The 26,515-nt window shown below is 41.4% G+C and overlaps 2 protein-coding genes across 5 annotated transcripts in view; one reads left to right on the top strand and one right to left on the bottom strand.

Moving 5' to 3' along the window:
* ndufv2 (NADH:ubiquinone oxidoreductase core subunit V2) overlaps window positions 1-23,762 on the top strand; it is a 47,283-nt gene extending 23,521 nt beyond the window's left edge. For 2 of the 3 annotated variants that reach the window (XM_068031261.1, XM_068031260.1), the window contains 4 exons: window positions 5,575-5,743; window positions 10,557-10,666; window positions 11,441-11,517; window positions 23,557-23,762. In XM_068031261.1, coding sequence (XP_067887362.1) covers window positions 5,575-5,743; window positions 10,557-10,666; window positions 11,441-11,517; window positions 23,557-23,650 — 450 coding nt within the window. In that variant the 3' untranslated portion in view covers window positions 23,651-23,762. Of the gene's footprint in view, window positions 1-5,574; window positions 5,744-10,556; window positions 10,667-11,440; window positions 11,518-16,293; window positions 16,427-23,556 lie in introns of all 3 variants that reach the window. The other variant, XR_010975013.1, reaches the window with a different exon arrangement.
* acss2l (acyl-CoA synthetase short chain family member 2 like) overlaps window positions 1-26,515 on the bottom strand; it is a 204,128-nt gene that overhangs the window by 162,267 nt on the left and 15,346 nt on the right. The gene's annotated exons all lie outside the window — the stretch shown is intronic.

Here is a 26,515-nt window from a genome sequence, read left to right as displayed (position 1 = left end):
TATGATCTGGAATGGACTGCCTGAAAGTATGGTGGAAGCAAATTGGATATATACTTATGAATTAATATGGATAGAGCGTTGGCTAACAGGAAAGAGTTGGGACAAATGGGTGATTTAAGCTGATTAACAAGTGGGGTACTGCGGCCTCAACTATTTACGATCTACAATAATGAAGGGACCAAGTGTATTATAACCAAGTTTACTGACAATACAAAGGTAGCTAGGAAAGCAAGTTGTAAAGAGGACACAAGGAGCCTGCAAATGGATATAGATGGGTTGAGTGGGCAAACATTTAGCAGATGGAGTATGTGGGAAAATGTGAGGTTATCCACTTTGGTAGGAAGAATAGAAAAGTAAAATGATTTAAATGGAAAGAGACTACAGATTGCTGTAGGACAGAGGGATCTGGGTGTCCTCTTACATGAATCATAGTTGGCATGCAAGTACAGCAAGTAATTGGGAAGTCAAATGGAATGTTGGCCTTAATTGCAAGGGGGATAGAGTATAAAAATAGGGAAATCTTGCTACAGCTGTAAAGGACGTTGATGAGACGACAGTACTGTTTACAGTTTTTGTTTATTTGAGGGATATATTTGCATTGGAGGTAGTTCACAGAAGGTTCACTAGATTGATTCTTAGGATGAAGGGATTGTCTTATGGAGGAATAGTTGAGCAGGTGGGCTATACTCATTGGAGTTTAGAAGAATGAAGTGATCTTATTGAAACAGGATCTGACTGTGCTTGACAGGGTAAATGCCAAGAGCTTGTTTCCCCTGGTAGGGGAATCTAGAACTGGGGGCACAGTTTCAGAATAAGGAAATAAGGAATTTCTTTTGAGGGTTGTGAATCTTTGACATTTTCTACCCTAGAGAGTTGTGGTGGCTGAGTCATTGAATTTATTCAAAGCTGAGATAGACAAATTCTTGAACCAAAGGGGAGTTGAGGGTTATAGGAAGACATGCAGGAAAGTGGAGTTAAGGCCAAGATCAGATCAGCCATGACATTAAATGATGGAGCAAGCTAGAGTGGCCACAAGAGCTACTCCTAGTTATACGATTAGCATAACTTTCTTTTGTACTCTGCCTCTATATCCTTGGCTTTGTAAACTGCTTTGGTAAGTATTGCAATCTGTTCCAAAGGTTAAGGATTCTGTGGAAAAAATACTTCCTGGCATCTAATGTTTATTTTGTACCCTTTCCTCCTTATCCAGATTAAAAATCAATCCATCTGAATAAAATTCATTCCTGTTATTTTAATTACCTTGAAGTCTACATTGCTGCAGCAGGGAGGGAGGGGGGTGGGGGGGAAGCGTGGGGAAAGTTCCCTGTAACAGTACTGATAGTCAAGAGCCTGAAGACCTTTTCCAGGACTTCAATATTTCCCTGTTATGCAAGGCAGCCAAAAATGGGCACTGTATTGTAGATACAGCCCTACCACAGTCTGGTGTAGGATAAATATTGTATTATATTTAACTGTCCTAGTTATAAACCCCTATTCACCTTCCCTTTGACCTGGTAATGGATAAACCTTCAATGTTTTGTGAACTATGACCCCTTGGTGTGTCTCTGGGCAATCCTGCACAGTATACTCCTACCTGGAATTACTGTGATCCCAATGTATCTCACTGCATTTATCCACATCAAAAGACATCTACCACACCCAGGCCCATTTTTCTAATGTATTTGGGTCAGTCTGCAGTCTATTTTGTTCAAAGTCCTAACTCAGTCATTTACGGCACTGGAGGCCATTCAGCCCATCAGGTCCATGCCAGTTCTCCACAGAGCGATCCGGTCAGTCCCACTCACCACTCTATCCCCCTGCAAGTTTATTTCCTTCTGAAATTATTGATTGTCTCCTCTTCCTCCACCCTCGTGGTCAGTGTTTTAAGTCATTACCACCCACTGTGTTTATATTAAAAAATTCACCCCCCCCGAAGCTCTTGACCATAGCTTTCAATCTGTGTCTCCCCTAGCCCTTGAACCATCAGTTAATGGGAACAGTTTTTCCTTGTCTAACTTAAGCCTGTTATCTTGTATAACTCATCAAATCTCTGTTCAATCTCCTTTGCTTGAGGGAGAACAAACCCAGGTTTTCTAACTTAACCTTGTAACTAAAATCCCCCATCCCAGTAAATCTAGTCTGGACCCTCATCCTTTCTAATGTGTGGTGACAAGAACCAGATCACAGGAAAATCTCAAGGATTATACCTTTTAATCCAAGTCACTCAAGATGAGGGACAACAGCCCTAATATATATCCACTAGAGTGTACCCCAGTCACAGCTATTACCATTAATAATTACTGTCAGCCTCTAAATCCAGCTGTCTTATTTCAGAATTTGACAATTTTCCACAAAGATTGACTTTTTAAATATTAGGTTTTTTTTAAAAAAGGGTGCTGGGGTGAAGGTGGTTAAAATGCTAATGAGCTAGGCATTGACAATTTCTCAAAAGATTCTAAAAACAATGAGCAATGTGTTAACCTGCTTTAGTAATTGATAGAACACATTTCAAGCAAGCACTCAGTGCACTCAAGCTTTTGCCAGACAAAAGAGGTTAATACAGGAAGTTACTTAGAAGTTATTGTTCAAGTTGAGCATTGATGCAGGGAAGTATAGCATTTCAGCCCCTTGAGCCTGTTCCGCCATTCAGTTAGATCGTAGCTGATTGTACCCCATCTCCATCAGCCTTCACTCATTTTTGTGCTTACCTGTGGTGGTGGGAAAGCTTTTAGAAACAATAATTCAAGACACAATTAAGTCACTTGGACAAGGGTGATTAAGGAAAGCTCGTAGAGATTTGTTAAAGGCAAATCATGTTTACATTTTTTGTTGATGAAGTAACAGAGGGTTGATGTGGTATACATGGACTTGCAAGCAAAGTTGACGCCCATGGAATAAAATGGACAGTGGCAGCAGCATAGATACGAAATTGGCTGAGTGACAAGAAATGGAGTAGTGGTGAATGGTTGTTTTTCGCATTGGAGCAAGGTATGTAGTGGGGTGTGAGGGGGTCCCCAGGGGTTGGTATCAGGACTACTGCTTTTCTTGATCTGTAGTGACCAAAACTTGGGTGTACAGGGCTCAATTTTAAAATTTGCAGATGATAAAACTTGGAAATTAATGAACTGTGAGAAGGATAGTGTTAGACTTAAAGAGGACATAGGCTGGTGGAATGGGTGGACATGTGGCACTTGAAATTTAATGCAGAGATGTGTGAAGTGATACATTGTTAGGAAGAATGAGGTAAAATTCTAAAATGGTGTAGGAACATAGACACTTGGGGGCAGGGGGGTATATGTGCACAAATCATTGAAGGTGACATGGCTGGTTGAGAAAGTAGCTAAGAACACCTTCAGGATCCTGGGCTTTATAAATCGAGGCAGAGTACAAAAGCAAGGAAATTATGGTGAACTTTATAAAGCACTGGTTTGGCCACAACAGGAAAAGTGGATCCAGTTCTGGGTGCCACAACTTGAAGCATGTCAAGTCTTTAGAGAAGGCGTAGAAAAGATTTGAGAATGGTTCCAGGGATGAGGGACTTCAGTTAAGAGGATAGATTGGAGAAGTTGGGGTGGTTCTTATAGAAAAGTAGGTTGAAAAAGTTGCTTGGGGTGTTCAGAATCACAAGAGGTCTAGACAATAGATGGGGAGAAATTGTTCCCATTGATAGGGTTGAGAACCACTGATTTTAAAAAAGTGTTCTTTGTAGTAGGATTTTTTTTTTAATGTGAGTGGTTACAATCTGGAATGCACTGCCTGAAAAAAAAAGGGTGGTGGTGGGTGGGGGGTTGCGTGGAGGCAGATTAAATTGTGGCCTTCAAAAGGAGAATTGAATAAGCGCCTAAACTACAGGGAAAGGGGTGGCGTCGTGGTACTAGCTAAATTGCTCTTAAAGCTGGTACAGGCTAGACAGGCCATAGGATACCTTCTGTGCTGTAACCATAACCATTCTGTGAAATAAAAATCAGTTAAATGATTTGGATCTGGCCTTTTAACAAAATGTGATAGTGGTCCACCTTGGAAAAGATTAGAGGCTTTGTAAAAGCTGTTCCATTCAAATCACAAAGGGGGCACCATTGTATCACTCTGGGTTACACTATCAGTGACATATTGGGCAGAATGTGCATACTTTTAAATACAAGACTGCTTACAGGAGTAGATAGCATTACTGAATCCAAGAATCTGAGGCAAGATCCTAATTTATAATCCCACAGGATGCAGTCTATTTTATCAAAGGCTTTTGAAAATCAAGATCTATCATCTAGGCAACCATTATCCATCAACTTTGTGATCTCTTCAGTATATCTGATTTAAGTTGGTGGCGCTCAAACGTGGTGTTTCATTTTGAAGACTTTGATTTTACTACCTGAAATGTAAGGGGTTAGCTTTCCCCCATAAAGTTCCAAGACATAAGGATATATTGTTAGATGAAGATTTTTGAACAGAAGATATCTTGTACTTTTTATTAGCTGAGGCATAAAATAAGAGCTGGGAGGTTATGCGCGAACTGAATAAAACACTAGTTAGGCCACAGCTGGAGTACTGCATGCAGTTCTGGTCGCCGCAGTGTAGAAAGGTGATTGCACCACTGATGCACAGTAGCAGTATGTGCCATATACCAGATACATTGCAGCAACTCCACGCCTCCTTTGACAGCACCTTCCAAACTCATGACCTCTTTCACCTAGAAGGGCAAGTGCAGTAGACGTGTGGTAACAAGTTCCCCTCCAAGCCACATACCATCCTGACTTGGAAATATATAGTCATTCCTTAACTGTTGCTGGATCAAAATCCTAGAACTCCCTCCCAACAGCACTGTGGGTGTACCTGCACCAGATGGACTGCAGTGGTTCAAGAAGGCAGCTCACCACCACCTTCAAAGGCAATTAGGGATGAGCAACAAATGCTGGCCTTGCCAGTGATGTCCACATCCCATGAAACAAATAAAAACTAGATGGAGGAGATTTACAAGGATGTTGCCTGGACTAGAGAATTGTAATTTTCTTTGGAACAAAATGAGGCTGTGGAGACCTAATTTAAGTGTGTGAAATTGAGGGGTCAGGAAGGTAATAGTCCCCTTGGTTGATGGGTCCATAGCCAGGGGGCATAAATTCAGGATTAGAGGGGAATTTTTTTTTCCCATCCAGAAGGTGGTGGCAATCTGGAACAGTGGTAGAGGCAGAAACCTTCATAACATTTTAAAAGCTATTTGGATAGGCACTTGAAGTACCATAACCTGCAAGGACTGGAAAGTGGTTTTAGGCTGGATGGCTACTTGTCAACTGGCATGGAGACAATGGGCTGAATAGCCTCCTCCATGCTGTAAATTTATATGATTCATTGTGTATTCCTATAGGCTCAATGTAGCATTGCTTTGGGTTTTCAGTTGTGCTGTATGAGGATGTTAAAGTACTGAGAGAATCTCATCAATTGTATTCAAATATCGAGTTATTGAAAATGCTGGACTGAATTGTTGGGAAATGAAGGGGTTGCAATTCTGTTTCTATTGGAATCCATTCTAGGAAGCAAAATCTTATTTATTCTAATTTCATTTCTGTATTTTTCATTTAAAAGGTTGGTGAGCTTCTGAATATGCCTGCTATGAGGGTATATGAAGTAGCGACATTTTACACTATGTTTAATCGCAAGCCAGTGGGAAAGTACCACGTTCAGATCTGCACAACCACACCATGCATGCTCCGAGACTCTGACAGCATTGTAACATGCATCAAGAAAAAGCTTGGTAAGCAGAAAGTCTGGATACTCTATAGTCATTTACTGAAAATGGGAAAACTTTTGTTAAAATAACAAATCAATATTACTGTCAGGATCCTGTGTTGGTTTTGATTACATGATTCTTTAGCTGCTTAACATTTGCTTTCACCAAATATTTCATGAAGGTACAATATGCCAGTATTGTACCTTTTTATCTTGGTTACTCATCAAAATTCTTCTTTGGCCTCCTTATCTCGAGAGACAATGGGTAAGCGCCTGGAGTTGCTATAAAGGCCAATTCTAGAGTGACAGGCTCTTCCACAGGTGCTGTAGAAAAATTTGATTGTCGGGGCTGTTTCACAGTTGGCCATCAAAATTACTGAAACACCATTTGTGATTTTTACAAATATTCCAGATAAATGCAGAGTAAGTATATTCTATCTTTCAAGAAAAAAATAAAGGATTTTTATTGCAAAAATCCCACCATTTAATGCTTCCACTAGTTTATCTAAGTCTCTTGGTAAAAAGACTTGCTTTTATATAGCACCTTTTCATATCTCCAGAACATCCCAAAGCAATTTATGACCAATGAAATACTTTTGCTGTATAGTCACTGTTGTCTTGTAGGTATACACAGCAACCACTTTGCACACAGCAAGGTGCCACAAACAGCAATGAGATTAAAGAATTATTCTGGTTTGGTGGTCTTGATTTGTGGGATAAATGGTCAACATGAAGGCACTTTGACAAGGTGACCTGCCCAGCTCAACAGGCAGCTGGGATCTTGGTTCATCATATCCTAAAGATGGCACATAAAACAGGACTTCAGCATTACACTGAAGTGCTCAAGTTCTGAGCGGAGATTGAACCAACAAGCTCTGACTTGGGTGAGAATACTTCCATTGAGCAAAGCTAACAAGAAAAAAGTCTGCAGTCTGAAATGATTAGACAGACACGCTAGAATTGGTGTTGCTTATTTATGAAGCTGTGTACAATGGTAAACTAGTTAGGTGGAATGGTCACAGTAATTGGCAAGCACCCACCAATAAAGATGGTCTTCATTCAATATTGGGAGCAGATAGTTTGACAGAGGTAAATTGTGTGCCATAGTCTGCAAGGTTATGTCCCAATTTGTAACCCTCTTGATTTGTAGCCCAGTGAGCAAGGATCCAGTTGCCTTGCAGGGATAGTGCTCTAAGGCAGAAGTAGTCTGTCAAATAGTGGCCTGTAGATTCACAACTAGCAGAAAAGGTGACTTTTAAAATCTAAAACTTGAAGGTTAAGCGAGAGGTGGTGGTGGTATTCAGCCTTGGAGCTGAAATTTGAGAGGAAGCAAGCTGCATTTTTTTTTTCATAACCTGAGTAGCATAGGTAGATATAGACTCATGTCCAACTAACCATCCATTAATGAATGGTATAATGTAAAATGAGAATTTACATAGTGGCTTGTTACTATCATTTGGCAGTATATAGAGGAAGGGTTCTCAGTTATTGTATTGTTTTTGTTTAATTAGATATTTAAAAATGCAGAAACTGTACAGGTATCTCCTGTTCCTGAATCCCACTACTTGGGTCTTGGTCACAAAGTAACAGTGTACTACCCAAGATCATAGCAGTGGTTTGTCAGGATTGAGTTATTTAACAGCAGCTGCAGATTTGTATCCAGGAAGAAAAAATGACAGTTCCCCATAATGGAACTCCTTGCTGCTGGAGCCTTTAGCTGGCATCCTGAATGCTTAATTCAGTACTAAATGTAAAATTTTAGTGTTCGCTGGAACTACTGTGCACAATGCACCACAGTATGATTAAGAGGATACATTTTGGTCCAGTGACTAGGCCAGCAATATAAAACTATCTATTCTAATGCCTTTTCTTGGTCTTCACTTGTATTTTTTTCGCTTTTATTGCTCATCTGATTGTTTAAATGCCATGATTGACTCTGCTTCAGTTGCTACTGGTGGAAATTAATCTGAATCTTAAAATATTTCAGCATCTCCTTTATGCCCTTCATACTAATCCTATATTAATATCCCTTATTGATTCATAGGGTAGTATAAATAATCCATTAACTACCTTTTCAAACTTTTATTGTAACTTCTGCTCTAGTGGAGACTTTATCAACGGTCCTCATCTCTGGTTATGCTATTAAATTTATTGTATTTTCCATAGGTCCAGTATATGTTCTAAAACTGTACATACTGTTCCAACAGTGGCCTAACCCATTATGTATAAACTCTTTACTTGCTTTTGTATTTAACGCTCCTATCATATAAAATAGGATCCCATTTGACCTCTTCAGCTTTTGCATCTACAATAATGCTCAAAAGATTTTAAAACTTGTTCAACCAGTATCCAAATTCCTTAGAGCAGCAGATATAATACTTCTGACTCCTCTCCTGCTTTATATCCCCTTTCCTCCTTTTAAAGGTAGATAAATCCCCAGGGCCTGACCAGGTGTATCCTAGGATGCTATGGGAAGCAAGGGAGGAGATTGCTGGGGCACTGGCAGAGATTTTTGTATCATCGTTAGCCACGGGTGAGTTACCGGAAGGCTGGAGGATAGCTAATGTTCCTTTTATTTAAGAAGGGCAGCAGGGATAAGCCAGGGAACTACAGGCCGGTGAGCCTTCCATCAGTGGTGGGAAAGTTATTGGAAGGGATTCTGAGAGACAGGATTTATATGCATTTGGAAAGGCATGGTCTGATTAGGGATAGTCAGCATAGCTTTGTGCATGGGAAATCATGTCTCACGAATTTGATTTGAGTTTTTCGAAGAGGTGACCAAGAGGATTGATGAGGCAGGGCGATGGACGTTGTCTACATGGACTTTAGCAAGGCCTTTGACAAGGTCCCGCATGGTAGGCTGGTCCAGAAGGTTCGAACACATGGGATCCAGGGTGAGCTAGCCAATTGGATACAAAAATTGGCTTGGTGATAGGAGGCGGAGGGTTTTTTTTTTTTTTACAGATTGGAGGCCGGTGATCGGTGCTGGGCTCTCTGTCATATATATTAATGACTTGGATGTGAATGTAGGGGGCATGATTAGTAAGTTTGCAGATGACAACAAAATTGGTGGTATAGTGGACAGTGAAGAAGGTTGTCTAAGGCTACAACAGGATATAGATCAACTGGGAAAGTGGGCAAGGGAGTGACAAATGGAATTTAACAGACAAGTGTGAAGTGATGCATTTTGGGAAGTTAAACCAGGGCAGGACATGTACAGTGAATGGCAGGGCCCTTGGGAGTGTTGTTGAGCAGAGACACTTTGGGGTGCAAGTACTTAGTTCCCTGAAAGTGGCAACACAGGTAGACAGGGTGGTGAAGAAGGCATATGGCATTTAATCGGCCGAGGCATTGAGTACAAGAGTTGGGACGTCATGTTACAGTTGTACGTAATGTTGGTTAGGCCGGATTTGGAGTACTGTGTGTCGTTCTGGTCACCGCACTACAGGAAAGATGTGATTTAAGCTAGAGAGGGTGCAGAAATGATTCACAAGGATGTTGCCTGGTTTGGAGGGCTTGAGTTATAAAGAGATTGGATAGGCTGGGTCTGTTTTCCCTGGAGTGAAGGAGGCTGAAAGGGGACATGATAGAGGTATATAAAATTATGAGAGGCATAGATAGGGTAGATAGCCAGAGTCTGTTTCCCATGGTAGGGGTGACTAAAACTAGAGGGCAGAGATTTAAAGCGAGAGGGAGGAGGTTTAAAGGGGATCAAAGGGGTAAACTTTTCACACAAAGAATAGTGGGTATCTGGAATGAGCTGCCTGAGGAAGTGGTGGAGGCAGGAACAGTAGCGACATTTAAGAGGCATCTGGACAGGTACTTGAATGAGCAAGGCATAAAGAGATATGGAATTAATGCAGGGAGGTGGGATTAGTATAGATAAGCATTATGGTCGGCATGGACGCGGTGGCCCAAAGGGCCTGTTTCTATGCTGTGCGACTGACTCTATAACCCTACTGTTGTGATTTTTTTTCCCTCTTTTGCCCCTCACTTCCTAAGCCAGACACTGCAGCCCTACCATTACCCCAGCTGAGAACTAACCCGAGTTGTCATTGAATCAAATAGACAACCTTCATGCTCGATGACTCAGAATATGAACATCTGTGGGATATGAATTGTACCGTGTGAGCTGCTGACCATAACTATCACTCACTATTGATAATCAGGTTAACCAATCCGAGACTATCAACCTACAGCTTCAAACTCTTCTAGCAGAATCCTTCCTTCAGATAGTGACATTCCTATTTTCTTTCAACAAAGACTAGTCTGCTTCAGTCTGCAGCATTCATTTCTCAGTTATTATTGCTACTGTTAATTGACAATTAGAAAATTTTCTTCCCTTACCATGCCAAATTGACAGGCTTGACTAAAGAAAATAGAACAGGGAACATCATGAGATAAGCTGTGATCTCTTGGTAGAAGGTTGAAATTAGATAACCCAAGTTCAGTTGGTACTATACATTAATTTTGTTCATTATATAAACCATAAATTCTTGTCCAAGTATTTTCTTGGTTTTAGTATTAATAATTTTGTAAATTTTCTACATTAAAAGCAACTGACAAGCCTCAACATTGAATATAAAGTTGAGTAAACAATGTGCTTAGCGGTGACAAATATTTTACTTTTTAAAATATTCAATGACAGAGGCCCAAAATAATCATTTGATGTTTTTGTTGAAGTTATACCTTAAAGTATCTTTCCCAAAACTGTATAACGGAAGCAAGATATCCAGCCTTTTAAACTAGTTTTTTAAAAAAAAGGCTACTTGGCAACAACTCAGTCCAGTTTGATTCTGATGGGTCTCAAAGTAATCAGTGAATTTAACTAATTTTAGGTATCTCCATTGGAGAAACTACACCTGACAAGCTTTTCACTGTCACAGAAGTTGAGTGTCTGGGTGCCTGTGTGAATGCACCAATGGTGCAAATTAACGACAACTATTACGTAAGTCTTTTAAATGGATTGTCAGTGTTTTATGCCTTTATACGCTGCTAAGTTTAATACTATACATCTTTAACATATAGAAATAGTTCAAACTGTATAAATCTAGAATTTTAAGCTACCATTAGATCTTAAATGGCAGCAATTAGAATACTTGTGTCTTCAACTATTTCAGTAAATGTAATTTCAAATTGATCTAAAGCAGCAAAATGTTATAACTGAAGGAAATTGAAACGGCTGCCATTTAATACACACAACACCCTCTATCCTGATCTTGGTACTCATTATTTCAGCTGCACAACTTTAAAAATAAATCTTGCTCAGCTTATCTAGTTGTGGCTGTTCACTGCTTTACAGAAGTAGTTTGAAATTTACATGCAGAAACTAATTTGACGAACAGTTTTGCTCAAGGAAATATGCTTCAAGTTAGTGAATTAGATTTATAACATTTGGCAATATTTACCCTTTGCTGATTTTTTCCTGGAGTATGGTCCCATGCGCACCCAACAGTCTGACTGCCGAGCACAAATGCCACTCATGTTAATAGCGAGTTGGCCAGCTCCTGTTCTCACCTAATGTCCACATGCTCATACTTTCTACCGTGATCAGGAACAGGAACCCTGGATGAAATTTGCTAACTTTGGTACTACACTGGGTGTTCCCTTTATTCTTAAACTATAAATGTGCTACATTTACATTAGAATGCATGTATTTGAAACAGTCACAGCAACAGTTGTACAATTGCATATGGATAGTAAAGTCATATTTGCATTACAGGAAGATCTAACACCAAGAGATATGGAGGAAATAATTGAAGAATTAAAAGCTGGCAAGATTCCCAAACCTGGCCCAAGGTAAATAGAATGGGTTTATTTTTTAAATCTATATTTGAAAGACTAGAAGAAAGTTAAATAAGCTTTATGTACTGAGTGCTAGGATTTTAGAACTCTGAAATGCTTACTGGATTCTACATTCATTTAGATTCTACCATCCATTATGGAATGTTAATCTATACTGCTAATCCTGTAAATCTAATTTAACTTTCACATTTTGCACACACTTATCCTCATAATTCTGTATTAGCCAGTGCTTTAGTGTCAGAGACCCACAAAACAATTGTGGTGAAATTAGTATCTTTATTGTAACAGTATTTCTTTAAATCCCCATCCTATTCCTTTCATCCCTCTCAAATCAGGCCCACTCCATCTCTCCCTTCCAACCCCCTCTTGGAGTGCTTTGGTGGTGGTGATCTGCAAAATTCTGTTCTGCACCTGTAGGATGACATTTGGGTACTAAGTGTTCCCAGGCACTGGCCCTAGTGCTTTTTAAATTTAGATGTGCTTTCTTCCCCCATTTCCAATTCTGTGGTTATTCCAGATGCTTCATTTTAAGAACTGGGCAGCACAGTGGCGCAGTGGTTAGCACTGCAGCCTCACAGCTCCAGGGACCCGGGTTCGATTCCGGGTACTGCCTGTGTGGAGTTTGCAAGTTCTCCCTGTGTCTGCGTGGGTTTTCTCCGGGTGCTCCGGTTTCCTCCCACAAGCCAAAAGACTTGCAGGTTGGTAGGTAAATTGACCATTATAAATTGTCACTAGTATAGGTAGGTGGTAGGGAAATATAGGGACAGGTGGGGATGTTTGGTAGGAATATGGGATTAGTGTAGGATTAGTATAAATGGGTGGTTGATGGTCGGCACAGACTCGGTGGGCCGAAGGGCCTGTTTCAGTGCTGTATCTCTAATCTAATCTAAAGTTTCAGTGTTAACAAATGGATTAAATTGTGACCTTCATGTCAGGCATTGATGAGTTTATGTTCTCCTGTTATCTGTGGTTGGTATTTAGCCTTTGAAATGATTGCAAGGAAACTGACATTTTGCAGTTGATTTTGCCTAGCAGAAAGGAAAAATGGATGGGTAGTTTAAAAACTAAATCTGGTTCTTATCTTGGGACTAGAGCATTTCCCACCATTTAACATGAACCAGTAGGGGAATGAGGCACCTGCCTAAAGCTGCCTCAAGAATTTATGTAAATTGAGGATGTATTCTATCAGATGGACTAAAATTGCATTTTAATTGGAGCCCGAGTAGAGTTGTAGTTTTTCCCACCAGACTGAAGCAGTTCTGCAGACAGAAGTGTTGAAGGGAAATGTAACACGAGAAGTTACAAACTACCCACCACTTGCCTGCAAGCTGGCACGCAGCCAAGGGTGACCCAACCTTTCCTTGCCAGCAACAGCTCTCTACCCTCTACCTGCCTGTTCTGAAGGGGAAGTGAATTAGCAGTTAAAATACTTCGTCCTGAAATTTAGGCTAATAATTAAGTTTTGCACTTGCCTTGCTGTTTGCCCACCTGAAACCCCTTGGGTTTTATTGTAAAGCAACCTTCAAAATAAAATCATTTCTCCCTCATACCATAGTTTTGGGCTATGGAGATAGATGAAAATTTTAATTTCCACCCCCCACCACACCCAAACATTGTAACGCTTGGATACTGTTACAAGCATATGTAGAATTCTACAAAAGTAATTTCATGAGTCCAGACAACCAATGTTCAGTTTCTGATCGTTATGGGAGGGATGTTATTGTTGATATTTTCCTCAAGTGCTGCCTCTACAATGCCTAGGGGGAAATGTCTACTCTCTAACCAGAGGAATGGGAATTTGACCTTAAATAGATTTCTCACTCCTTATAGCACTGGGATAGAATTTACAGTTGTATAATTAACAAGATCCCACAATGATCACATGTTTCTCCCATCTTACTAATCTAGCAATTAGTCTCGCAGAAGTATTAGTAATGGAGTCTCAATTTTAAAAAACTTGGGTTATTAAAACAGCCAATAGCACCTACAGCGATGCATTTTAATTTCCATCTTGTTTTCCTGTTAGACATGTGCTAGGACAGTTACATTAAACAACCTCTAATTGGGGATTTAGAATGGGCAGCTGCATGTCTGAACAGTGTCCTGTCAGCTGTCTTGCTAGCTTTTAAATTGACCAATGACAATTTGGATCAAGTTTCATAAATTTCTAAATATAAAGTGGATTTATGTAAATCAACCCAATCCTCCAAACATTCTAATGTAGGTTTGCACAAAATCTCTATTGGAAATAAACCAAATGACCTTGTTAACTGATCAGATTTGCTAACTATTTGAAACAGATTCTACACTGTCAATTTTGCATTATTCAGTCCTGTGAATGACAAGCAGCCAATTCTTGTAAGACAGCAGGCTGTAAGGGCATCAGTCTCCACCACTTAATGGGTACATTTGTGCACACGCAATGGCCAGAATGATGGCTGAAGTGAAGCCAGAACTGCCTCTCCAATATCAATTAAATTTAACAGCATCTAAAAATTAACATTCAGCAGTAGGTAGCATCATCAAAACATGTTCTCTATATTCCAATCATTTTTAAAACCAAGCTGGAAGGTATCTAGCTCAGCAAGAGATCATAGCAGTGGCTGGAGTTCTAGGGGCTTTTTGAAGCGTAACAAGAGGAAATTACAAACATTTTTTCCATGAGGGAAAATTAACAGTTCAAAATAAAAGTCTTACTTGCAAGTCCTGAGTAACTTAATGATCAGCAAGGTGCAAACAGTTGCTTGAGCTGCCCGAAATAAATATTCATGTTTAATAGCTTTTAGGCAGTGCCTTTATAATTGCCTATGTCTGACTCTGAATAAGCAGGGACGGTGTAAGGTTTGGTGGGAAATGTACAATATGTGCTGTGTAGAAAACAGTCAGGGGTGTTTACTAGGTTTAAAAGTTCTGATTTGGGTAAAGAAATAAAACCCAGCATTCATTTAATCTGTCTCGACACTTCAACTTCCATCTTCCAATTCTCAGCAAGTTTTGGGTGGGATGGGCAAGTGTAAAATTGAGCCCTTAGGCCATTCAACTCCAGGAATTCATCTGCATGCTACTGGTTAGTTGCCTGCCCAGAATAGACATTCAGAGATCCAGAGACCACCAACTGGTGCCAAAGCAACGCTTTCTAGCAAGAAAGTAAGTCACAGAGGGTCTGATGTTTGGGGCCCAGTAAATGCTGTAGACTATGCGAATAAGAATCTGTACAGAAATCTTTACAGATGCAATACTGAGCTTTTGTAGTATTGTAGTGGAATGCAAAGATAATTCCTGGCTTCTCTTTGCCACTGCAGATTGTCTTAAACCTCTCCTGCCTCCTCCAACAAGTGCCAGCAGCTCATAGGCTGATCACTAAAATTGAAAGCATCCATTCAACTGCCTCTGCTGCTTCCCTTCCTATAACCCACTGTTCCAAACTTCTGGTAAGGTTCTCCTCTGCCCTAGCTCTGAACTTTCTCCAGTTTAAGGTCAGAGGATAATCTTGTCCATGAGACCCACCCTCTACCTTATTCTCAAAGCACTCATCACCCAACTGCCCTCCCATTTCTTAGCTAGAGGTTGTCCCCTGGTGACATCTGAAAAACATGTCAGGTTCCACATAGAGATAACACCCGGTTTTGCTGCTTCACCTTTCGACCCTTCCACTGTTCCTAATTTGTCACACTTTGACCATCAATACTGACAAGCTATTATCTTTGGTTCCCGCTATGTACTCTGTTCTCTAGCTACAGACTCCATCCCCCTCCCTTGGAACTGTCTTGAAGCCAAACCAGACCACTCGCAACTTGGTGTTTATTTGACCCCAAGATGGGTTTCCAACCACACATTTGACACCAAGGCCACCTCCACTTCAACTCATCTGCTGAAATCTCATCCATGCTTTGTTACCTCTATTCTTGACTATTCCAATACTCTTGTTCAGGCTTCCACCTGCCACCCTTCAGTGTCCTGGCGAATTGTATAACTCGGGTTGTAGATAAGACTTTAATTAGCTTGGGGGGGGGGGGGGGGGGGTGGGGAGGGAGGTTCAATTGAAGAGAAGTTTTAAAAAAAAAATCAAAGAATTGAGAGAGCAGAGGCGCAGGGTAGTGAAGAGGCGAACAGTAATCAGTGACGGGAAGGGGCAGAAAATATAAGAGTGCAGCAGAAATTAGAACCAGAATGAGGAGTAATGGCAAACAGTCAAAGCTTAAGTCTCTTTATCTGAATGCACGCAGCATTAGTAACAAGATAGATGAGTTGATGGCATAAATAGAAATGTGAATATCACTTGATAGCTATTATTACAGAGCCATGGTTGCATGGTGACCAAGACTGGGAACTCGATATTCAAGGGTATTTGACGTTCCAGAAAAATAGGCAAAAAAGGAAAAGGAGGTGGGGTGGCTTTGTTAATAAAGGAACGTATCAGTGCAGTGGTGAGTAGTGATATAGGTTCAATAGATAGTGATGTGGAATCAGTTTGGGTGGAAATAGGGAATAGCAAGGGGAAGAAGTCACGGGTGGGAGTTATTGCCTCACTGTAGGACAAAGTATAAATTGGGAAATAACGGATGCTATAGCCTGGCTTAAGTATAAAATTAAAACCAAAACCTGACCTGAGCCCTTTCAATTTTTTTTTTAAATGCCCAACCCGACCCCGACACATGTATTCAGGTTTGGTGGGGGAGCCACTGTTCAGTGATCAAGTACTGGTGCCAGTTGTTGTACCAGTGTTCAATTAACAAAGTTTAAAAAATAACAAACACATATTTCAAACAGGTGAAGGCGTTGCGACCTTGAGCACTCACGGGGAAAAAAAGGAAATCATGCAATGTAACAAACGAGCTTCTGAACTGTACCAAGTTCCGATGTCATTAAAAAAAAAAAATCAACCAGTCTCCGGAGAACTCAGGTTGGGAAGTTTAATCTCCCTATTTCCAGATAATTTTAAATCCTTGGGCCAAGTGTAGATTAAAGCAAGAGCTCAGTTGATGATTCTGTACTTACTGCAGTTACTGGTATCTTCCCCGGGCTTGTCAGTTTCTCCCGGACTTGATAGATTTCAGAGCGTAAGGGTTAGGTTAATTTCACTTGGGTGCTCAATGTCAGAACTTGTAGCTGTTTCTTCCCCACCCCCCCCACCACACCCCTCTGATTTCTGTTTGTCCTGATCTCTGTCCACGTCCCACCCCACCCCGTATTTTGGACCCGGAAGAAAGACCCAACTCGACACGTGGTTGAGTAGCTATGCTCTAACAGAGGCGTGTAAGAAGGGCATGAGAATTGTCATGGGTTTACAAAGTTATGAGCGGCATGGACAGAGTGGATAGTCAGAAGATTTTTCCCAGGGTGGAAGAGTCAGTTACTAGGGACATAAGTTTAAGGTGAGAGGGGCAAAGTTTACAGGGGGTGTGCAAGGCAAGTTCTTTACAGAGGGTGGTGAATGCCTGGAACCTGCTGCCGGGGGAGGTGGTGGAAGCGTGTACGATAATGACGTTTAAGAGGCATCTTGACAAATACATGAATAGGATGGGAATAGAGGGATAAGGTCCCCGGAAGTACAGAAGGTTTTAGTTTAGGCAGTCATCTAGATCGGCGCAGGCTTGGAGGGCTGAATGGCCTGTTCCTGTGCTGTACTGTTCTTTGTTCTTTGATTTTAATCTGGATATTGACTGAACAAATCAGATTGGCAGAGGTAACATGGAAGACGAATTTGTAGAGTGCATCAGGGATTGTTATTTAGAGCAATACGTCGCAAAACCTATCTGGGAACAGGCTATTTTAGATCAAGTAATGTGTAATGAGGTAGGATAAATAAAAGATATCATAGTTAAGGATCCTCTAGGGGGTAGCGATCACATGGTAGAATTTCAAATTCAGTTTGAGGACGAGTGACTCAGGTCTCAAACCAGTATCCTCAACTTAAACAAGCGCAATTGTACCGATGGGACAGACTCCACCTGAACCGATCTGGAACCAGTGTTCTAGCGAAACGGATAAATAGGGTGGTCTCTAGGACTTTAAACTAGTGACTCGGAAGGGAAAGGGAAAACGACAGAGTATGATGGTAAATAAAAAGGTAAGCAGCAGGTTAACATCTGTGCAGGAGGGTTTAAGTTCAAGGCAGACTATGAAAGAAGCAGAAAGGAAGGTTAACTCAGGAGTTATTATTAGAGATGTTGGAAATCATGAGGGTAAGAAAGCTAGCATAAAGGCACTTTACCTGAATGCTCGTAGCATTCGTAACAAGGTTGATGAGTTAACGGCACAAATCATCGTGAATGAATATGATTTGGTAGCCATTACGGAGACATGGTTACAGGTTGGTCACGACTGGGAGTTAAATATCCAAGGGTACCAGACTATTCGGAAGGACAGGGAGGTGGTGTAGCTCTGAAGCTCTGATATTCAAGGACGACATCAGGGCGGTGCTGAGAGATGATATAGGTTCTATGGAGAATGAGGTTGAATCCATTTGGGTGGAAATTAGAAACTCCAAGAAGAAAAAGTCATTGATAGGCATAGTCTATAGGCCACCAAATAATAACATCACATTGGGGCGGGCAATAAACAAAGAAATAACTAATGCCTGTAAAAATGGTACGGCAATTATCATGGGGGATTTTAATCTACATGTAGATTGGTCGAACCAGCTCAGTCAGGGTAGCCTTGAGGAGGAATTCGTTGAGTGTATCAGTTAGTTTTCTTGAACAGTATGTAATGGAACCGACGAGGGAGAAAGCTATCCTAGATCTAGTCCTGTGTAATGAGACAGGAATAATTAATGACCTCATAGTTAGGGATCCTCTTGGAAGGAGTGATCACATATGGTTGAATTTAGAATACAGATGGAGAGTGTGAAGATAAAATCCAATACCAGGGTCCTGCGCTTGAACAAGGGGGACTACAATAGAATGAGGGAGGACTTGGCTAAAGTAGACTGGAAACAAAGATTTTATGGTGGGGACAGTTGACTAGCAGTGGAGGACTTTCAAAGCAATTTTTCAAAGTGCTCAGCAAAAGTATATTCCAGTGAAACGGAAGGACTGGAAGAAAAGGGGTAATCTGCCATGGGTGTCTAAGGAAATAAGGGAGGCTATCAAATTGAAAGAGAAGGCATACAATGTGGCAAAAAACAGCATGAAACTAGAAGATTGGGAAAACTTTAAAGGTCAACAGAAAGCCACAAAAAGAGCTATAAAAGAAAAGTAAGATAGAACATGAGAAAAAACTAGCACAGAATATAAAGACAGATAGCAAAAGTTTCTATAAATATATAAAACGAAAAAAAAAGTGGCTAAAGTAAACGTTGGTCCTTTAGAGGATGAGAAGGGGAATTTAGTTATGGGATATGATGAAATGGCCGAGGCATTGAACAGGTATTTTGTATCGGTCTTCACAGTGGAGGACATTAATAACATGCCAGTAATTGACAGACGAACGTCGGTGAGGACCTGGAAACAATTATTATGGAAGAGGTAGTGTTGGGCAAGCTAATGGAGCTAAGGATTGATAAGTCTCCTGGCCCTGATGGAATGCATCCTAGGGTACTAAAAGAGATGGCTGGAGAAATAGCAGGTGCACTGGCGGTAATTTTCCAAAATTCGCTGGACTCTGGGGTAGTCCCAACAGATTGGAAAACAGCAGATGTGATGCCACTGTTTAAAAAGGTAGGTAGACAAAAGATGGGGAATTATAGACCGGTTAGCTTAACCTCTGTAGTGGGGAAGATGCTTGAGTCTATTATCAAGGAAGAAATAGCAGGGCATCTCAATAGAAATTGTCCCGTTGGGCAGACGCAGCATGGGTTCATGAAGGGCAGGTCATGCTTGACAAATCTTTTGGAATTCTATGATGACATTACGAGCAAGGTGGACAATGGGGACCCAGTGGATGTGGTGTACCTAGATTTCCAAAAGGCCTTAGACAAGGTGCCGCACAAAGTGAGGATGCATGGCGTTAGGGGTAAAGTATTAGCATGGATAGAGGATTGGTTGACTAACAGGAAGCAGAAAGTGGGGATAAATGAGTGCTGTTCTGGTTGGCAATCAGTCACTAGTGGTGTGCCTCAGGGATCGGTGTTGGGACCGCAATTATTTACAATTTATATAGATTATTTGGAGTTGGGGACCACGTGTAGGGTGTCAAAGTTTGCAGATGACACTAAGATAAGTGGCAGAGCAAAGTGTGCAGATGACTGAAACTTTGCAGAGGAACATAGATACATTGAGTGAGTGGGCAAAGGTCTGGCAGATGGAATACAATGTTAATTAATGTGAAGTCATTCATTTCGGTAGGAGTAACAGTAAAAAGGATTACTACTTGAATGGTAAAAAGTTGCAGCATGCTGCTATGCAGAGGGACCTGGGTGTCCTTGTGCATGAATCGCAGAAGGTTGGTCTGCAGGTACAGCAAGTAATTAGGAAGGTAAATGGAATTTTGTCCTTCATTGCTAAAGGGATTGAGTTTAAAAGTAGAGAGGTTATGTTGCAGCTGTATCAGGTACTGGTGAGGCTGCACCTGGAGTACTGTGTGCAGTTTTGGTCTCCTTACTTGAGAAAGGATGTACTGGCACTGGAGAGGGTGCAGAGGAGGTTCACTAGGTTGATTCCGGAGTTGAGGGCGTTGGTTTATGAAGAGAGACTGAGCAGATTGGGATTATATTCATTGGAATTCAGAACAATGAGGGGGGATCTTATAGAAACATATAAAATTATAAAGGGAATAGATAAGATACAAGTAGAGAGGATGTTTCCACTGGCAGGTGAAGCTAGAACAAGAGGGCATAGCCTCAAGATTAGAGGGAGCAGGTTTAGGACTGAATTAAGAAGGAACTTCTTCACCCAGAGGGTTGTTAATCTATGGAATTCCTTGCCCAGTGAAGTAGTTTATGCTTCAGTAAACGTTTTTAAAGCTAAGGTAGATATCTTTTTGAACAATAAAGGAATTAAGGGATACGGTGAGAACGCGGGTAAGTGGATCTGAGTCCACGAAAAGATCAGCCATGATCTTATTGAATGGCGGAGCAGGCTCGAGGGGCCGGATGGCCTACTCCTGCTCCTAGTTCTTATGATAAGAGTTGTCTAAAGCGGGCTGGGAAAGTAAACTAAGGGGAAGGTCAGTGGATGAGCAGTGGCAGTCATTTAAGCAGATATTTCACAACACTAAGCAAAAATTTATCCCGGTCAAAAAGGACTCAGAAGGATGAACCACCCATGGTTAACAAAGGCAGCCAATGAGAGCATCCAATCAAAAACTAAGGCACGCAAAGCGGCAAACCAGTGGTAGGCCAGAGGATTGGGAATTTTTTTTGGAACCAGCAGATGACTAAAAAGCTGAGGGAGAAAATTGATGAAATTAAATTGACAAGAAATATAAAAACAAGAGCTTCTACGAGTATATAAAAAAAAAGAGTAGCTAAAGTGAGCATGGGACCCTTGGAGGATGCTGCTGGAGAACTGATAACAAGGAAATGGCAGATAATTTAAACCAATATTTTGCATCGGCCTTCATGGTAGAGGACACAAACATCCCACAGATGAGCAAGGAACTAATGGGAGGAAAGATCTTGTAACAGTCTCTATCCCAACGGACAAAGTATTTGACAAACTAATGGGACTAAAGGCAGACAGTCACCAGGATCTGATGGCCTACATCCAAGGGTTTTAAAGGAAGTGGCTGCAGAGGTAGTGGAGTCATTGGTTGAAATATTCCAGAACTCACTGGATTCCAGGAGGGTCCCAGCAGGTTGGAAAACTGCTCCTGTTACACCCCTGTTCAAGAAGGGAGGGAGACAAAAAGCAGGAAACTACAGGCCAGTCAGCTTAACGTCAGTCATTCGGAAAATGCTAGAGTCTGTTATTAAGGAAGAAATAGCATTAAGCTTTTCTAAATGTCCTATCAGTCAACATGGTTTTGTGAAAGGGAAATAATGTTTGACAAATTTGCTAGGGTCCTTTGAGGATATAACAAGCAAGAGTTGATAAAGGGGAACTGGTAGATGTAGTGTATTTGTATTTCCAGAAGGCATTGGATAAGGTGCCACATAAAAGATTATTGCAGAAGATAGGAGCTCACAGTATTGGGGCAATGTATTGAGATGGATTGAGGATTGTTTAACTCACAGAAGACAGTCGGGATTAATGGGTCTTTTTCAGGTTGGAAAGACATAACTAGTGGAGTGCCACAAGGATCAGTCCTAGGGCCTCAATTATTTACTATCTATATTAAATGACAGAGGAGGGGGCAGTGTAATATATCCAGATTTGCTGACAATACAGGAGGGCACATTGTGATGAGGACATAAGGAATCTGCAAGGGGATATAGATAGGTTGAGTGAGTGGGCAAAAACTTGGCAGATGAAGTTTAAATGTAGGAAAGTATGAGGTCATGCACTTTGGCAGGAAGAATCAAAAGGCAGACTATTTAAATGGAGACAGACTTCAAAAAAGTGCAGCACAGCAGGATCTGGGTGTTCTTGTGCATGAAACAGTTAGCATGCAGGTGCAGCAACTAATTAAGGCGGCAAAGCTTTCCCCCCCCAGAGTGGGGGATTCAATTACAAGGGGACACGAGTTCAAAGTGAAAGGGGAAAGGTTTAGGGGGGATATGCGTGGAAAGTTTTTTTTTTTTTTTTTACAGAGGGTGGTGGGTGCATGGAACGCATTGCCAGCGGAGGTGGTAGACGCGGGCACGATAGCGTCTTTTAAGATGCATCTGTCCAGATACATGAATGGGCAGGAAGTAAAGAGATACAGACCCTTAGAAAATAGGCGACAGGTTTAGATAGAGGATTTGGATCGGCGTAGGCTTGGAGGGCCGAAGGGCCTGTTCCTGTACTGTAATTTTCTTTTTGTTTCTTTGTTCAAATGGAATTTTGGTCTTTACTGCTAGGGGGATGGAGTTTAATAATAGGGAAGTCTTGTTACAACTGTACAGGGTGTTGGTGAGGCCACACCTGGAGTATGGTGTACAGTTTTAGTCCCCATATTTAGGAAAGGATATACTGGCATTGGAGGCAGTTCAAAAGAGGTTCACTGGGATGAAGGGGTTGACTCAAGAATGGCTGAACAGGTTAGGCCTTTATTCATTAGTCAAGAATGAGGGGCAATCTTATTGAAATGTACAAGATTCTGAGAGGGCTTGACAGGATAGATGTTGAGATGTTTCCACTACTGGGGGAATCTCAAACAAGGGGACAGTTTTAAATGAGTGTCCTCTTATTCTGTAACTGATGTGAAGGAATTTCTTCTCGGAGGGTAGTGATTGTCTGGAATTCTCTACCCCAGAGAGTTGAGGCTAGATTACAAAGTATTTAAAGAGGTAAATAGATTTTTGAAAAATCGGAGTTGAGGTCTGGGGCAGATCAGCCATTATCTTATTGAATGGCAGGGCAGACTTGAAGGGCTAAATAGCCTACTCCTGCTCCTATTTATGTTATGTTCACTAAATCCTGCTACCCCTATCCTAACTCAAAGACCCATTCACCAATGACTCCTGTGCTCGCTAACTTACATTAGACCAGGAGCCAGTCTGGCCACAATTTTAAAATGCTAGTTTTCAAATCCCTCCTCCAGCCCTCAGATCCATGTAGTCCTCTACTTCAGGCCTTTTGCGTGTCCCTAATTTTAATTAATCCACCATTAGCAGCAATGCCTTCAGCTGCCTACACTAAGCTCTAGCATTCCCTTCCCTAAACTACTCTGCTTCTCCTACTTCATTAACAGGCTTTTTGGTCACCTGTCTCAATATCTCCTTGTGTGGCTGTCAGATTCTGTTTGCTAACTCTCCTGTGAAGTTCCTTGGGACCTATGACTACATTGAAGACATTAAATGAAAGTTGTTGATGTACTAATCAAAAATATTAAAAATTCAGAAAAAATGCTGATTCACATTCAAAATTAAAGGTGGCTCAGCCCTGTGCTACACCCACGTCTGTAGCACTGAATACTTGACTGAAAAATAGTTTGTTGTTTATAAAGAAGACTTTTTTTGTATAGTGTTTGAATATAAAATGCTTGTTTACTTTTTGTCCTTTCTAGGAATGGGCGCTTTTCTTGTGAGCCTGCTGAAGGTTTAACGTCCTTAAAAGAACCACCCAAGGGACCTGGTTTTGGAATTCAGCCAGGTCTTTAACCAGCTCCTCCCATCTAAAAGATCGGTTATGTCTTGAACTAATGAAGTTCTCACTGTATATGTACACAAGGTATAAATGTATATAAAATAAAATGTTTTCATGCCACCATAACGCTTGAATCTGGTTCTTAGTGAGTCTTGAAAATGAAGGCTTGAAGTTCAATGATCGGGTCATGGTCCAGGCGAGGAAGGTGGTTTGTTAGTTTTCAGCCACCATAAAGGCCATTTTGCTGAGCCACAACAGCACCACCCTTCTGAGCAGGTTTAATGACAGTGTTAAGGTTGGACCCAAGTTCTGAGAGATGGTGGAGTTCAACATGTAAACATTTCCATCTTGGCCTATTCCTGCAGTCCCCATCACAAAAGCCAATTTGATTCACTCCACTATACCAAGCTGACAGCCTTTGCCACAAAAGTGCAATGGATCCCCCGACAAAATTTCAGTTGTAGTGCTGAAGACTTATGCTTCAAAACTAGCTACGCCTCTAGCCAAGCTGTTGTAGTACAGCCACAATACTGGCATCTACTCAACAAAATGGGAAAACTGCCCAGGTATGTCCTGTCTACAAAAAGCAGGACAAATCCAATCACCACTCCATCACTCTACTCTCAATCAAAGTGATAAAACATGTTATCGACAGTGGTATCAAGCAGCAGTTGCTCACTGAAGCTCTGCCAGGACCACTAGGCTCTAGACTGCAATATGGCCTTGGTCCAAACATGGCAAAAGAGCTGGATTCCAGAGCTAAGGAGAGAGTGAGTGCACTTGACATCAAAGCAGCATTTGACAGAATATGGCATCAATAGCAAAACTGGAGCCAACGGAAATCAGGGGAAACTCTCTGCTGGTTGGAGTCATACCTAGCACAAAAGGAAGATGGTTGTAGTTGCTGGAGGTCAATCATCTCAGTCTCAGGACATCACTGCAGAAATTCCTCAGTAGTGGCCAAGGCCCAACCATTTTAAGACAGTGACCCCCGAGTTCTAGATTTTCCCACAAGGGAGAAACATCCTTTCCACATCCACCGTCAAGACTCCTCAGGATCTTATATGTTTCAATCAAGTTGCCTCTTACTCTTCTAAATTCCAGCAGATACAAGCCTAGCCTGTCCAATCTTCCCTCCTAAAAGACAGCCCACTCATTCCAAGTATTAGTCTAATAAACCTTCTCTGAACTGCTTCTAATGCACTTACATCCTTCCTTAAATAAGGAGACCTTTACTGTACACAGTACTCCCTTTTGTATTCAATTCCCCTAGTGATAAACGATAACATTCTATTAGTTTTCCTAATTATGTGCTGTATTTGCATACTAACCTTTCGTAATTCATGCACTAGGACACCCAGATCCCTCTGCATTTCAGAGCTCTGCAATCTCTCACCGTTTAGATAATATGCTTTTTTATTCTTCCTGCCAAAGTAGACAATTTCCCACATTATATTCCATTTGCCAGGTCTTAGCCCACTCATTTAACCTATCTATATCCCTTTGTAGCCCCCTTATGTCCTTACTTTCCTACCTAGCTTTGTGTCATCAGCAAATTTAGATTAGATTAGATTAGATTAGAGATTAGCAACCATACTTTTAGTGTGATGGAATATTTAATTTAATTTAATTTAGAGATACAGCACAAACAGGCCCTTTGGCCCACCGAGTCTGTGCCGACCATCAACCACCCATTTTATACTAATTCCATATTCCTACCACATCCCCACCTGTCCCTATATTTCCCTACCACCTACCTATACTAGGGGCAATTTATAAAGGTCAATTTACCTATCAACCTGCAAGTCTTTGGCATGTGGGAGGAAACCCACGCAGACACAGGGAGAACTTGCAAACTCCACACAGGCAGGACCCGGAATTGAACCCGGGTCGCTGGAGCTGTGAGGCTGCGGTGCTGGCCACTGTGCCGCACTCTCCACTTACCTGGATGGGTGCAGCTCCAACACTCAAGAAGCTCAACATCATCCCAAAGCAGCCTGCTTGATTGGCAACCACCACCACCTTCAACATTCATTCCCTCCACCACTGACACACAGTGGCAGTAGTGTGCATCATATACAAGAGGCACTGCAGCAACTCAGCAATGCTCCTTAGACAGCACCTTGCAAACCCATGACCTCTACCACCTAGAAGGATAAGGGCGCCAGATGCATTGGAACACCAACTGCAAGTTCCCCTCCACACACCATCCTAACTCAGCTATAATCGCTGTAACTTCACTGTCGCTGGGTCAAAATGCTAGAACTCCCTTCCTAACAGCACTGTTGGTGTACCTACACCCCAAGGACTGCAGCAGTTCACCACCATCTTTAAGGGTAATTAGAGATGGGCATTAAATGCAGACCGTGACAGCATTGCTAACATCCCATAACAAATAAAAATGGATTAAGTGATGTGCAATGTACACTTCTGAATTTCTGTACTTCCCACATGAAGTATACAAATGTAAATTCTGCAGATTGAATCTGACAACTGACCAGGCCCACCCAACGTTGAGCAATATAAAATAATTCTAACAGCTGTTGCATATTGGTATTATGTCCACTGAATATTTAGAATGGCAGTGTAGTGATTATATTACTAAACTAATAATCCAAAGAACACGAGTTCATACCCCACTATGACAGTTTGAGAGTTTGAACTCAGCACAAAATAAACCTGGAAATTAAAAAATGGCATCAGTAAAATGACCACAAAGCTGGTTCACTAATGTCCTTTAGGGAAGAAAATCTGTCCTTATTGGGTCTGGTGTATGTGACGTCAGCCCCACACCAATATCTAACTACCCTCTGAAGTGGCCTAGCAAGCCACTCAGTTACATCAAACTGCTACCAGTGATTCAAGGCAGCAGTCCACCA

Source organism: Heterodontus francisci, chromosome 5, assembly GCF_036365525.1.
Source record: "Heterodontus francisci isolate sHetFra1 chromosome 5, sHetFra1.hap1, whole genome shotgun sequence".
In the NCBI taxonomy this organism is placed as follows: Eukaryota; Metazoa; Chordata; class Chondrichthyes; order Heterodontiformes; family Heterodontidae; genus Heterodontus; species Heterodontus francisci.
The sequence above is the reverse complement of the archived record's forward strand: the minus strand, read 5'-3'. Positions and strand labels throughout refer to the sequence as shown.